The 14,609-nt window shown below is 30.1% G+C and overlaps 2 protein-coding genes and 1 long non-coding RNA gene across 4 annotated transcripts; 1 reads left to right on the top strand and 2 right to left on the bottom strand.

Moving 5' to 3' along the window:
* Positions 1 to 4,133: 4,133 nt before the first annotated feature.
* On the bottom strand, positions 4,134 to 7,878 carry LOC108807034 (callose synthase 1). 2 transcript variants are annotated; one of them, XM_056991856.1, is made up of 9 exons: positions 7,658 to 7,878; positions 7,133 to 7,265; positions 6,948 to 7,048; positions 6,700 to 6,832; positions 6,395 to 6,479; positions 6,215 to 6,305; positions 5,991 to 6,101; positions 5,700 to 5,897; positions 4,134 to 4,304 (listed from the first exon to the last, which is right to left on the bottom strand). In XM_056991856.1, exons 2-9 carry the CDS (start codon positions 7,254 to 7,256, stop codon positions 4,296 to 4,298), a joined length of 852 nt encoding a protein of 283 aa, XP_056847836.1. In that variant the 5' UTR covers positions 7,257 to 7,265; positions 7,658 to 7,878; the 3' UTR covers positions 4,134 to 4,295. The 2 variants fall into 2 exon arrangements, with proteins under 2 accessions (XP_056847836.1, XP_018434773.2); XM_018579271.2 differs by lacking the exon at positions 4,134 to 4,304 and having other exon boundaries at positions 5,596 to 5,897.
* A 752-nt stretch (positions 7,879 to 8,630) lies between these two features.
* Positions 8,631 to 9,170, bottom strand: LOC108809446 (histone H4-like). The gene has a single exon (XM_018581587.2). It carries the CDS (start codon positions 9,142 to 9,144, stop codon positions 8,833 to 8,835), a length of 312 nt encoding a protein of 103 aa, XP_018437089.1. The 5' UTR covers positions 9,145 to 9,170; the 3' UTR covers positions 8,631 to 8,832.
* A 251-nt stretch (positions 9,171 to 9,421) lies between these two features.
* On the top strand, positions 9,422 to 10,705 carry LOC108809447 (uncharacterized). Its single transcript, XR_001942837.2, has 3 exons — positions 9,422 to 9,620; positions 9,719 to 9,773; positions 10,496 to 10,705. It is a non-coding gene; the product is annotated as an uncharacterized LOC108809447 (long non-coding RNA).
* The last annotated feature ends 3,904 nt before the right edge of the window (positions 10,706 to 14,609 follow it).

Below are 14,609 nucleotides of genomic sequence, written 5' to 3'. Positions count from 1 at the left end.
TAGGATTGTGACATGAGTTAAATTATCTTATAATTAAAATATATATAATAAGATAATGACAAAAACGAAATTTGTTAAAAAGTAATTACATATATTATTTATACTAATTTACCATTTTAAAATCCTAAACAAAATATAATTGCAAAAGGTTATTTGGTAGTAATCCTCATTTTAATATTTTGACATGTATTAAAATATCCCTTGGTTAAAAATATACATCCTAAGATAATAAAAAGAATTTTAAAAGTAGCAAAACAAATATTAAATGGTAAAAAGTAATTTTTAAAAGTTATTTAATAGTAAAAGAATCTAGAAAGATTCTTTTTTTTCAAATCGTAAAAAAAGTTAAACATAATTGTTTAATACAACTTTCCTTTTCTAAAATTCTAAAAAATTATACGTGTAAAAAAATTTCATAGTAATTTTTCTTTTAAGATTTAACATGTGTTAAGATATCTTATTATTAATAAAATATGTAATATATATAATAAGATAACTAGGTGTGTTGCACGCATATGCGGACATAATTTTTCTTACATATATTTATTAGTTTATATGTTTTATTAAAATTTATATGATTATTATTGAATTAAAATTCTGGAAACACTAACATATTAAAAGTATTTTCTTAATATTTACAAATGGTTTTGTTCGATTAATATTTAATTATAAATTATTTTATATCTTAATTTTTAAAATATTAATATAATATAAATAATTATTTTAAGATAACAACACAATATATAAGAATTATATTACTTAAAAAGAACTAATATTATTTATATATGATTCGTTTGTAGTTATATAATAAATTTTTAAATAATAGTATATATATATATATATTATAAATTTTTTTATATATTTTAAAAAATTATGATAGAAATAAATATTTTAAGATAACAACATAATATATAAGAATAATTATTTTAAGCACATTATGATTAATATAAACTCGTTTTTAATTGTATAATAAATTAGCAAATAATAGTGTATATATATAAAAAATCGTATTAGCATGTTTAAATGTTTTGTAATAGAAATAATTATTTTAAGATAACAACACCATATAATAAATTATCTTATTTTTAGAAAAATTATATGACTAATATAAATTAATTTATTTTAATATATATTTTTAGATTTGGATAATTATTATTAATATTAATCTAATAAAAATTGTAGTTATCTCTCTATTACCTCTTTTTATTTATTATGTTTTATCCATTAAGGGTATAAATGATATTGACCACTCTAAATTTTTAATTTAAAATATATTTTGGATTTTTGATAATTCTTATTATTAATTTTAATTACTTATGTAATCAAAAAAAATAATTTCGTTTTTATTTCGTGGGTAGTTTATATAAATCTATTAAATGTATAAACAATATTAATCACTCTAACTGTTTTATTTTAAAATATTTTTTAAAAATTTGAATATTTTTATCGTTATTGTTTTTAATCAATTATCTAACCATAAAATTAAAATGGTTTTTATTTTATGAACAATTTATATGATTATTCACTAAGAGTATAAACGATTCTTTATGAAAATTACTTTATATATCAATAGATGCATGTATCCTTGTTCCCTACAATTAAAAATTTTAGATAATCTTACATAAACTAAAAACATAAATCATTTTTTTTTTGAAACTGAAAAAAATTTTTTTTGAGGAATCTTACATAAACTAAAAACATAAATCATCAAAAGTAATATTGTAGTGTACTCACAATTGGATCTTCGAGAACCATCTCAATAGAAACAATTTTTCTGGATCTCCACAGCTTCCATAATTTCATAACCTAGCACCTTCAATTTGTAGTTACCGTTTCCTGGTTTAATATCCTCAATAGAGACTAAAGTAGCTGGCTTCTTACGTAGATAGGATATGTTTTGCACTGAGTAAGAAGAAGTTTAAGGTTATTTAGGTATTAGAACGATTGATTTTGGAACTTTTGAGGACGTGTCTTATGTATATATATATATAGAGTCTTGGTTCAATGATTTTTTATTTAGAAAGATAAGTCCAATGATAATGATAATAAAGATAATAAAAAAGAAGAAGATAGAAAAGAAACATATGTATCAACCAAATCATATAATTAAAAGGATATATACATTTTTTCTTGAAATCTTTGTATACTACCGGTGTTATCGTTAAAAACATAGGAATATTAATAAATATATGAATATATAACAAATAGTAAATATAAAAATTATTCATTAAGGATAGTATTGATATTAGCCGCTCTAACTTTTAACGTGAGAGCTCCATTGCGAAAAATTACTTCGCAAATAATAGTATAGATAATATAGATTTAAAAAATTAGTAAATTATTTATAGTATTTTCTCATCTTTTCTTTTTAAATGTTTTTAAAAAATAAAATATTTCTAAAATAATTAATTTAATACTTATTTTCTTTTTCTAAGATCCTAAAAATTTGAAAAAACGATTTTATAGTGTTTAAGTACTGTCCTTTTAAAAAAAAAAAATTAAACACAAGAAAACTGTAAAAAATTTAATAGTAGCTTTCCTTTCTTCTAGTCCTAAAATAAAAATTTGTAGAATAATTGTTTTGAATAATTTTTATTAATAATCAACTTTCCTATTTAAATAGTTATTTTATGTTTGAAAATCACAAAGTAAAAAAAAACAACAATATTCACATCTATAAGATCAAACAATCTCAAGAAAAAACAAGCAAAAATATTTAAAAAAAAAACACGTACTTGGGTTCTACTGATTTTTAATATATAAATTGTCCTTTTAAATAATTACAATTGTAATTATTTGATAGTAATTGTCCTTTCAAAAAATTAAAGACAAGATAACTGTAAAAGAATTATTAATTGTAGTCTTCCTTTCATTAAATCCTAAAATTAAACAGTTGATGAATAATTAATTAGAATAATTTTATTAATAATTAAGTTTTCTATTTAAATAGTTATTTATATTTGAAAATCATAAACAAAAAAACTACAAATATTCACATCTATATAGGACGAAGCAATCTCAAGAAAAAACAAGCAAAAATATTAAAAAACACTACTTGGATTCTATTGAAGGAGATTTCAATTCTACCACAATTTATATTTTGGTAAATTGTCACTAATACACCTTTCAAGATATATCTTTTACACTAACCAACTTCACCGTTAAAATTTTTAAAGGTAAAGTATCATTGTACCTCTAACATAAACTTATTCTCTATTCTCCACGATCTCTATTTTCCTTGTCCGACGAGATTTGACGTTTCTGGCGAGCTTCGAAGTTTCCGGTGAGATTCGATGATTACGGCAAGATTTGACGACTCCGGCGAGATTCTCCGACTCCGGCAAGATCTCTGACTAGTTGTACTGCGAGATCTAACGATGCTGATGAGCTCAATCGAACAAGACGAGTTCCCGGTGAGATTTACGAACACTGACGAGTTTCCGGCGAAATCTGACAACGCTGATGAGTTTTCTCGCAAGATCTATTGATGCTGACGAGTTCTCCGTCAAAGCTAACAGCATCTACAAGCACAGACGAACGAAACAATCTCTTTTCTGATGCCTAAGAAACGCTAACAAAAATAATAGGGTAATGGATGGTGATTTTTGTCTCTTTCTATAATTGTAATTTGGTTTATCAAAATTGATCTGTTTCTGAGAAAAAAGACGAAGTTTTTTCATGCATTTTTCAAATCTAGATTTTTAATATTTTATAAATTGGGTCCTTTTGAATTTTACTGTTGATCTGTTAGCAATCAAGAGACATAGATTTTATCATATATTTAATTAGCAATCAAGAGACATAGATCCTTTTGGTTGTTCTGGTAAGGTTGCAGGGAATTACAAAGGTGTGTTGTGGGCTTTCTGATTTAAAGAATGTTACGGAGAATATGTGTAGTGATATGCATATCAAGTACCTAACTTTTTTGAGGTATAATACAGTGCTATTATTTGCAGTTTGACTAGTAATGTTAGTATGTGCTGTATATGAGGTGGAGAAGGTTAGTGTTTTGATAGTGTAACGTTCTGTTTAGTACTTTATGAGATTCATTTTTTATATCTTGTTTTTGTGTACAATTAATGATTTTGCAGCTGCATGATTTTCATTGAATATATACAAAGGAGATAAAATAATTTAAGTTAAAACACAAATTATCTTATTTCGATTATTAAAAGATAATCAAAACAATTTTGACTAATGTGACATGGAGTAGATTAACTCAATCCAAAAAACATGCAAAAAACTTAAATCAACTATCGAAATTATGATGATTCCACATAATCTATTAAAAAAAGTTAAAACATCTATCTTATTAAAACAGAAACATTATAACTTCTTCTATGTGAATTTTTAAGTTGGACATCACATTATTATTCTTAGTCTAACCTTTCATTTAAATATTTCTTTAAAAAGTTTAATATCAACCATCTATCATTTAACTTCACTATAAGATCTATGTCTTACATTATATACATCTATTAAACAAAATATCTATCTTTTCGTTAGAATATACTCACATTATCATATTTATATTATATCAGAGTACAAATATAACACTCTCTCTCTTTTATTATAGTCAAATGAATACAATAAACGTCTCCAATATAAATATTACACGAGTCTGAATTCTTCAAAATATAAATATAAATAGATAGAAATAAAAATAAATATTACACATTTTATTAAAATATAAATATTATTACACGAGAGGTTGACAAAAAAATACAACTATTACACAAATCTTTAGCCTGTCATTATACAATTTTGACTATCTTGGTCTGGTTATCTCCTAAACCAATTGATTCAATTAACCAAATAACTTAAGAACACGTTTCCTCCCATCATCAAACTATAATTATCTTAAACACAAAACCCCTTTTAGTTAAAAAAACAATTATTTGGCATCTAATACTGATGAATCTTAAATTTAAATAGCTTAATACAGAATTTTTGAAACTCAATACTAAAGATATCAGAATATATTTTCTTTGATGTTCAAATAATCGAGGTTTGTTTTGAATATACACTAAATAGAATATACTAACGTATATTCTTATTTCAATAACAGAAACATCAATTTATACTTTAAAAAATCGATTATTGGAAAACCTATTCACCAAGTTGAATCTACTATGCTTAAAATCTCGGTTACAATCAGATATTCACAATCAAATTGACAGGTTTGAAAAATCATGAATATGGAAAACCCTCTTCTCCAAATTTATTCTACTATACTTAAAAACTCGGTGTCAAGATATTTTGTATTTATTATATCTAACTTAATAAGTTAGAAAATATTCATTTCCTCCCAATAAAATGTGTGTATGAATACTTGCTTTCGTATTATTCATTGGGCATTTACAAAACATTCAGAAAAAACTCTCAAAAAGCACAATGTCAAAACCAAATAGTATTGGTTGATATTTTTTTTTGAAACTCAATAGTATTGGTTGATATTATATTAGTGTTTTCACCATACGATATATTTTTAATACACTAATAAAAAACTATTAATAAAAAAACAGTTTTAACATTGTTCTTAAACAATATGTTTTGGACAAACTCGAAATTATATAAAACCACACATTATGTGAAAATTACAAACTCCAAATTGTATTAACTATTATAGAATATATGTTATGTGTTAAAAATAAAAAATAAAATCTGCGCGGTCGCGCGGATCACGATCGTGATCTAGTTAGTAGTTGAAACAAACATATCACAAAAAAGCTAATCAATAGAAGACTAATTATCTCTATCATCGGTCTCCAATTAATCCCCACAGGCGTGTCCGCAGGATTATTGCCAATAATCTCTGTGTTTTCGGAATTGTTATCGCCTTGAGTATTACTACTAGGGTAGAATTTTCCACGAAGTGCGTTTTTGACAGCCCTGATCTGCAAAACAAGCAAAATACAAGTTATTTTGATTCAAGTTATAACTAAACAGAGAGAACCACAAAAGAAAAAATGCGTGTCTCTGCAACAAACCTCAGGAATTCTCCAAATAAAATGATCATCACTATAAGGATCGCTGGGATAAATCATGTATGGCCTAAAGATTTCGGCTAGCCGTTTCACTTCATTGTGGGCTTCCAAAATCTCCAGACAAAAAGAAAAGAAAACATGAAAATATTTATCCCAGACAAAAGTGAACATAAATTTTTTGATAATCTATGGACTCACAACATTATATGCTCGAGAACTAGACTCACCTCAGGAGGCAGTTGCTCATCTTTAGAAAGATGCTCCACGACTTTGTAGAGAGGAAGAGCAATTCCACATGCATATGTGAGAAGTTCAGCCCTAAAGTCAAATAGTCAAAAGACATACAATACCAGCAGTCAAAGATCAAAATCTGAACAAAAACAAGATTCTCATTAAGCACAAAATACCTGTCAGCCCTGACACTGAGAGTTCTAAGAGCTTTGAAACCGTCCATAGGAGTAGGCCAGAGAGGCATGGGCGCTGGGCCCCATCCTAAAATTCAACAACAGAAGAAAAAAAGTAATAGTTCATTATTGGAAAAAAAATTCATATTTTGTTATTACTAAGACAATAATGAATGAATAGATTCAAAAGTATTGTTGTTGTAAGATGAAAGTTAATTATAAGAAAATGTACATGTGAATAATATTTTTTTTTCTCAAATATTGGTTGCACATTCTAAAATCAATGCCAGTGACTAGGGGCACACTACCTTCAAAATGTCTGTAGTCTTCGATAAACTTGAACAAAGCATGGATATTTTTCTGGTAATATTCTAGATAGAAACTCTGGATGTCACGTACATCACTAGGCCGCAATTTTCCATCCCCAAGTGTTTCATCATTCTACATGACAAGCAATGCAAGATTTAAAGTCAAATTAATTGGAAAAAAAGGAAAAGATTTTGTTAGCATACAAAATAAAGAAGCGGAAGAAAAATAATGAGATGATTATGCGTACGGTTTCAGTCCAGCGTTTAAGACGAAACGCAAACAAGAGAACACCGTTCCCACGTAGGAAGGGGTCAGCGCTTAAACACTCCTCAGCGGCACCACACACACCTGATAGAAGCAACCACATATGTTTTATTCTAATAAGATGAGAAAATTATCAATGAGATTCATGATATTTGTTTAAGAACTTACATAGGTAAGCAATCCGAGGATGGGTGGGATGTATATCATGAGCCGCGCGAAGAATCGATGTAACCTCCCGAACAGCTGATGGCACAACCTCACTGTCGGGAAGATTATTAGCTTTAGCTGCCATCTTTAAATCCTAAAACAAAATCACATAATTTAGCCACAGGAAACACCACAGATATATATATATATATATATATATATATATATATATTTTGAATGAAATATTTAGCTGATATATGTGGAGACTTCGAAACACCACACAATATAGTTGACAAGTACAACTACATCCATAAACAATAAGATCCGGTAATATCCACAGGTAATCAGCACATGTAAAACTATCGAAATTGACAAGGATCCAATTTACAAAAAATCAATCAACAGAAGAGTAACTTTGCCGCTGGTTATTCCAGTGAAACAGACTTGAGTGACACAACAGCTAGAGCGATGTGATTTTGAATAGCAAAAGAATGAAATTGAAGTAGGAAAACCCTAGAATCGCGAGAATTATGTTCACACACTCACAGTACAAAAGGAGAAGGGGGATGATAGCACTGCTGGATTCGTGAACAGTGGAGATGAATCGAAGGAATGGATTGGAGAATCGGAACAAGATTTATGGTGCGGCAAAAAGCCGAGATTTTGATCGCAGAGATTGGGTACCCTAAATCGAAAACGGGTATACAAAGAAGAGAAAAATAATAATAATAATATCTTTTTCAGGAGGGGCGCGACGGGGTCCACAAAAGAGAAGTCTAAACAGACAAGAGTGTTTATGTAAGAAAAAGCCTTAGGTTCGGACAATTGTTTGGGCCCATTCGAACAGGCCTGGTCTTTTCTTGGGTTAGACTTTGTTACGAGTTATCTTTGACAGAGAGTCTCGTGCGATTGGACTATTGGAGTCATCATATCATCACTGAAGGGTGACACCCTTACGGCTCTGGTCTTCCTAGCTTGAGTTGGAAATAACAGTTTGAGATGTGCATTGGATCAGCTAGGGAATTGCATTATCTCCACACTGGTTACTCATGGGTACAGTTGCAGAGTTTGAACTGTCTAATACGGGACCAGAGATTGATCAGACTCATGCAAGTACTGCTGTCAAAGTAAGCTTTGGTTATCTCGATCCAGATTTCTTCAGAAGACAACAGCTCACATGAAAATCAGACGTGTACTTATTCGGAGTTGTTGGAAATGTGTTGTGGAAACTTTAGTATGTTTTGAAGCTACAAGAAGCTGTATTTGATGGTGATCAAAGAGAAGATAACAGCATGAACATGATCAATTGAGTTACCTTTAATTTTCAGTGAACACAACAACGGCGACACGAGCGTTTACGTGATGTAGTAGCGAGAGAGAGGTGGTTAGAAGAAGAAGAGTCATTTTTAATAATATTTCAGGTGTTTCAATGAGTAGAGACTTCTCGCATATAATGAAATCCGAAGAGCGATTGGATCGACTTTGTGGAAATAAAATTCGAATTATATTTTTTTCCAGAAACTTAACCATGGATTACTTTGACATTGCATCGCTACAACCATAGGATAAAAGGCGTAATTACATATAAAACGAAACACTACCGCAACACATAAACGCCGTACCCAAACATAATTCAAACGCAAACGCTAAGGAAAACAAGATTTGGCTAGAAATATCCAAAAAAGAAACACAGAAACGCAAAACGGGAATTTAAAATGCCCTTAACCGCCAAAACCGTAAAGCGTCCTCCCTTGCCTCTTCAGCGCGTAGATAACGTCCGTGGCAGTTACCGTCTTCCTCCTGGCGTGCTCGGTGTAGGTGACGGCAACACGGATAATGTTCTCCAAAAAGATCTTGAGGACGCCACGCGTCTCCTCGTCGATGAGACCACTGATACGCTTGACTCCACCTCTACGAGCCAATCTCCGAATCTCCGGCTTGGTGATTCCCTGGATGTTGTCTCTCAGAACCTCCCTGTGACGCTTGGCTCCTCCTTTGCCCAAACCCTGTCCTCCCTTTCCACGGCCCGACATTTTTTTTTGATTGAGAAAGTTTGAAGCTGAATTTGATTTTATAATGGAAATTGATTGGGTAATTGTCCAAAATAACATGTATTCAAAAATGCCACTACTAGAAAAAAGTCATAAAAATAAATAACTGTTCAAAAAATTTTAGTACCCTCAATTAATAATACAGTTAACAAATTAAAAGAAAAAACGTTTTTTCTCTTGAGTATTTGCACTCCATGCACACAAAATCCACCATATTTGCACTCCATACACAATATTTCCCCAATTTTCCTCCCCCATCTTTACCATTTTCCCCTCCATTCTATGGTATCCCACTTATTTTAGGATATTGAGCTAAATTGCTCTTCTCTTGAGTATTTGCCAGAAAAAAAAGAATAGAGAAAAAAATAATTCTCAATCTTTCACGATGATATCGAAAACGAAGGAGTCGATTTGTTCAATCATCTCCGGCGAAGACGTTTCCGGCGAATAATTAGACGGTAAAATTTCTATTTCCTCGTAAAACGTTTTAATAGTTTCAAAGATTTGGATCTTTGATTAACCTAGCTTGTTGATTAGATTCTCATTTTTTATTCAGGTATTTTATGAATCGTTCGATGAAGCATTTGATGGTCGCTGGATCGTAAAAAAAGGTATTGTATGCAAAGCAATTCACAATTCACTTTGAGCAGTACAAAAGCTAAAGTAATCCATTTCATCTTCTCCAAACTTTTCTATCTTAATGGGATTTGATTATGCCCTTAACATGTTCGATAAAATGACAAAGCCTTTTTGTGTCATTTTAAAGCCCTGATTGAGAAATATGATTAATGATCTACTTGAGTTGTGTTGAATATTCATGATTTGTGATTATCTCCAACCTCTTGCCGTCATGGTTGCTACTCTTATTTTCTTAAACTTAGCTTTCCTAAGTGACATGTTATTTTGATTTCTTTTTTTTTTAATTTCTACTTTTCTATCCTTGCTTACATATTCATTTGTTGTTTGTTTGAATCTATTGGATGTGTTTAGAAAATATTGTTAATGATAGTGTAAGTCTTTTGTTGCTTGTCCTTGTAAAACTGTCTCCTGTTTAGAAAATATTCAGGAAGCATTTGTATAGTTTCAGGAAAGCCTTCCAAAAACTCGGAAGGTAACAAATTTTAAATTTTTTTTGCTTGGTGTCTTGTTTTGCTTAGGCATGTAGATATCTTTGATAAGCTCTTGAATTTGCTCATGAGTCTCTTGTTGCTTGTGCTTATGAAACTGTCTTGTGAAACAGTCCGGTGTTTATAAAAATTTCAAGAAGCATTTGTGTAATTTCAGGAAAGCCTTCCAAAAAAGTTTGAAATGTTTTTTCCCTTGTTTTACGCAGGATACAAACAAGATGGGAGATTCAGGACCTATGGAGCAAACTATGTTGTGTTTATAAAACTATGTTTTTGAACTTTTATGTTACTTGGACAAGTAGAAGTTTGTAATGGATGATCACGACGTTTGTTGTTAGTTTCATTTAGGTTTTTTTTTGAAGGAATTCCAGGTTGTCTTGGTGCATTCTCAGAGTATTGTTATCATTATAAAACACACATGCAATATCTAGGATACCATTTCTCATATTCAGGATGGATTTCCAGAAAAAAATGTTTTGACTCCAGATAGTATCGAACTCTGGATCATGTGGATACGAGTAGTGTAAGAGAATATGGCTAGCCACTTGGCTACTTTTCATGTTCGTTTTATATTGAAATGTGAACATATTTATTAACAGAGAATAATATGTTATCTAGGATACCATTTCTCATGTTCAAGATGGGTTTCCAGAAAAAACATTTTGACTCCAAATGGTATCAAACTCTGGATCATGTAGATACGAGTAGTGTAAGAGAAGAGGGCTAGCCACTGGGCTACTTTTCATGTTCGTTTTATAAAGAAATGCGAACATATTTATTAACATAGATAATAAATATGTTATATAGAATACCATTTCTCATGTTCAGGATGGATTTCCAGAATCGAATATGAAAATATTACCCAGATATAAGAACACTAAGCCAAATGTGTTATATCTCAAAATGACTAATTTGAAGCAATTCTCTTTCTGATCGGTTCAAAAATTATAAAAATGATCTTATTCAATTAAAAAAGATAAAGTGACCATAAAACATGATATCACCAGCTCCTCTCGTGGTTGGTGAAAGTCCAATATGGACAGAACTAAAATCCGAAAGAGCATTCAGAGGAACTGTAGAAACACTTTCATAAAGAAGACTCTGCAAAAGTGAAGTCGTTCTGGAAGACTTAATACATGACTAGGATAGCTATCCTGAACAATCTAAGAAAACATACAAACACAAAACAAAATAAAAACGATGGGTTATCTGTTTTTCTCTCTGCACAGTAGAAGAAAAAACTGGATTGGTATTCAGAGGAACATGAGAAGCAAATGTATCTGAAGCTTGATTGTTAGAGCTAGCTAGATCAGTATTAACCTGCAAAAGTGAAGTCATTCTGGAAGTCTTAGTACGTGATTAGGAAAGCTATCCTGAACAGTCTAAGAAATCATATTAACTTTGTCTTGTTCAAAAATACCAGCTTGTTTGTCTTCTTCTTTGGGAACACAAGCTTTTGAGCTAATGTATTATGTTCTTTTCTACACAATGTTGATTCTGTTGATTATGTGTGGTATTTTATCCATATCCCAGTGTTCGTGAGTGTGAATGAGATGATTTTGCTTGTAAAGTGTTCCTGTTGAATTTTTTATATTTTATTTTTATTAAAGTGTTTCATAGTTTCAGGATAGCTTTCCAGAACTTCCGATACTATTTGAATTTATTTTTTTGGTTTGGTTAGACAAATGGGAGATTCAATACCTGAAGTACACATGACAGGGACACAAAGTAGAGATCATTGTCTACAAAACAGAGAACACATATCAAACAAAGACATGAAAATAAGATAGCTTGAAGCATTTTCAGTAGTTATATGAAGAAAGTGTTAAATGTGGTATCATTATAAAACACATGTGTTATCTAAGATAGCTTGTGGAACTTTCAGGATAGGCTTCCAGAAAAATAATTTATTAATCAGCTTATTCTTCTTGCTTTTATTCTTTCTTTCTTCTTCTTCGTAGTTTAAGTCTCGGCATAAAAAAACGTAAAGTAACTTATTAATCAACCATATACTGATGAACTCATCCATTCTCAATCTAAATCATAAGGCTATACTTCAAGTCTTAGAAAGCTATCAATAATCTAAACATTTAAAAACGCTAACTTTTCACAATATTATTAATCAGTAACACAGAGAGCTATCAAAAGGATCTTTTTTTAATGGGTGATTTAATTAAAGACACAAAAGAGCTCAAAACTAGGAGATTAGTCAGAATACTAAGAAAAATGTATTCTATAATCTTGAACTTCTTAAAAAATTCGGACTCCAATGATTGTATGGTTTCAGATCCACATTAGACACATCTGGATTACAGAGTGCCTCAAATGCAATATTTGATTTTGTAACCATTTTCACAATTGATTTTTCACACAGAAAACAAAAACGTTTAGCTCAATTACAAAGAGATGGCGGAGATAATTACAGCGGAGATAATTACGGCAAAGATGAGGACGCCAGAGATGAGCGACACCGGAGATGAGCGACACTGGAGACAAGAGACGCCGGAAACGAGCAACGCCGGAGACGATGATGGAGGAGATGATCGGTGCCGGAGATGATGATGGCTGAGATGATTCATGCTGGAGATGATCGACGCTGGAGACGAGAAGAACTATCGTGATTTCAATTTTCAGAAGAAAAAAATATAAATAGATAAAGAAAGGGACATAAGAGTAAATGCTCATATTAATGAATCCTATTTTTGTGACTTTGAGGCTTGAGTATTAGTTTTGAAACAAAAACTTGATTTAGGTGTATTTAGGTCATTTTCTCAAATTGATTTTATAGGAAATACGGGGAACCTTGTAATTTGAGCGATTAGATCGAGTAGTAGATCTAACAGTTCAGATTATCGATCCGTGTATACAGAGAAAAGATGTCTGAGTCATCGATCTAGTTTAATCAACGGTGTATATTAGTGATCCGCGTGTTGATAGTGTAAGCCAATATAATTCGTTTTTTATTTGCACGAGGCGCCAGGAATTACGGTAGCGAAGCGCCGATTTTAAAAAACTCGAAAAATCAATTTTGCGCCAAAATTTTGAAACTTTTTCATATGCGTTCATAGAAACAACTAGTTACATGTTACGACTTACAACCAAAGCTTATACTTGGTTCGGCCGTCTTTTAGCAGATGCAAGTGGTGCTATCGAACATGGTCCAAAATTTTGGAGGGTTCATAATTTTTTTTTTGTTTTAGTTATAACTATACATATAATATCTTATATTTGTTTTATAAAAAGTAGATAACTACATTCAAATTTAACTTTCATATTTATTAACCAATAAATATAAATTAGAAATTTGATTTTGTTAACATAACCAACAAAAATGCAATAAGTTAGGAAGTAATTAGTATTTACATCAATTATATATTTTGGAAAGTAAAGATATAGATGTTGGTGTTTGTTTTATTATTCAATGCAAGTTGAGTAAATTAATATTCTACTTTGATTATGTTTAGGAAACTGTTATGAAGTGTTTATTATAAATAAGGAGAAATATATATATATATATATATAATTTTTTCACTAACATTTCCAAAAAAAAATGTAAACACAAAGAAGAAAGACTAATAAGCTTGTTGAGAAAAGAAAAAGAAGAGTCTCCAACTTTTTGTCTAATCAAATTAAGATTCTACAACTTTTGTCTAACCACTATACATGTTATTGTTCTATTATTATTTTATATACTATAACTTTTGATTGTGGGTATAAAAAACATAAAAAATTGAAAAAATCATATTCTTAAAGAAGTGTTTTTCATAAGTTTTTAATTAAAAATAACTAAAATATGTCTTTTCCACTCAAATCAAAAAATTTGATCGTTGATTTTGCATTAAAAATAACTAGAAGAATGACGTTATTGGATTAATTTTTTTAGATTGGTATAACAATAATTCATCAGAAACATATAATTTATTTTAGGTTCTTAAAAGTGGTCCTTTTTTTTTGAACAGGGCGTCTATAAAGTTTGAGACGGCCCTGGTCTGTATTATTAGTTGACATTCACAAATCCCCTATATATTAAAGGAGAAGCATTTTTAAGGCTTTCCTTAAACGATTTTTGTGAGAATGCATGAGAAGGCTCAGATCCACGTGTCACTCTGTGAGCGATTTGAAAAAAACACAACATTTAATGCTTAACTTTCTTTCCTTTTTTGCTTAAATAACAAAGGAACATAACGAATTTTTTTTTCATAGCTTTGACGTCAAACAACAAGAAACAACCACAATAACAACATATAGTTTCAATCCCCATCTCAACAAAAGGATATAGATCGTACTAAACTCACCACCACGAACCAGAAACACTTAGAA

This window comes from Raphanus sativus, chromosome 8 (assembly GCF_000801105.2).
Source record: "Raphanus sativus cultivar WK10039 chromosome 8, ASM80110v3, whole genome shotgun sequence".
Lineage (NCBI taxonomy): Eukaryota > Viridiplantae > Streptophyta > Magnoliopsida > Brassicales > Brassicaceae > Raphanus > Raphanus sativus.
This window is presented reverse-complemented; position numbering and strand designations above follow the sequence as displayed.

What these genes read in the sequence shown, in the direction of transcription:
- LOC108807034 (XM_018579271.2), bottom strand. Translation starts at nt 7,256, where the DNA reads ATGGCAGCTAAAGCTAATAATCTTCCCGACAGTGAGGTTGTGCCATCA. An exon ending in TTAAACGCTGGACTGAAACC is followed by an intron (nt 6,833 to 6,947) that starts GTACGCATAATC and finishes CTTGTCATGTAG; the next exon opens with AATGATGAAACACTTGGGGA. An exon ending in CTCAGTGTCAGGGCTGACAG is followed by an intron (nt 6,306 to 6,394) that starts GTATTTTGTGCT and finishes ATTTGACTTTAG; the next exon opens with GGCTGAACTTCTCACATATG.
- LOC108809446 (XM_018581587.2), bottom strand. Translation starts at nt 9,144, where the DNA reads ATGTCGGGCCGTGGAAAGGGAGGACAGGGTTTGGGCAAAGGAGGAGCC.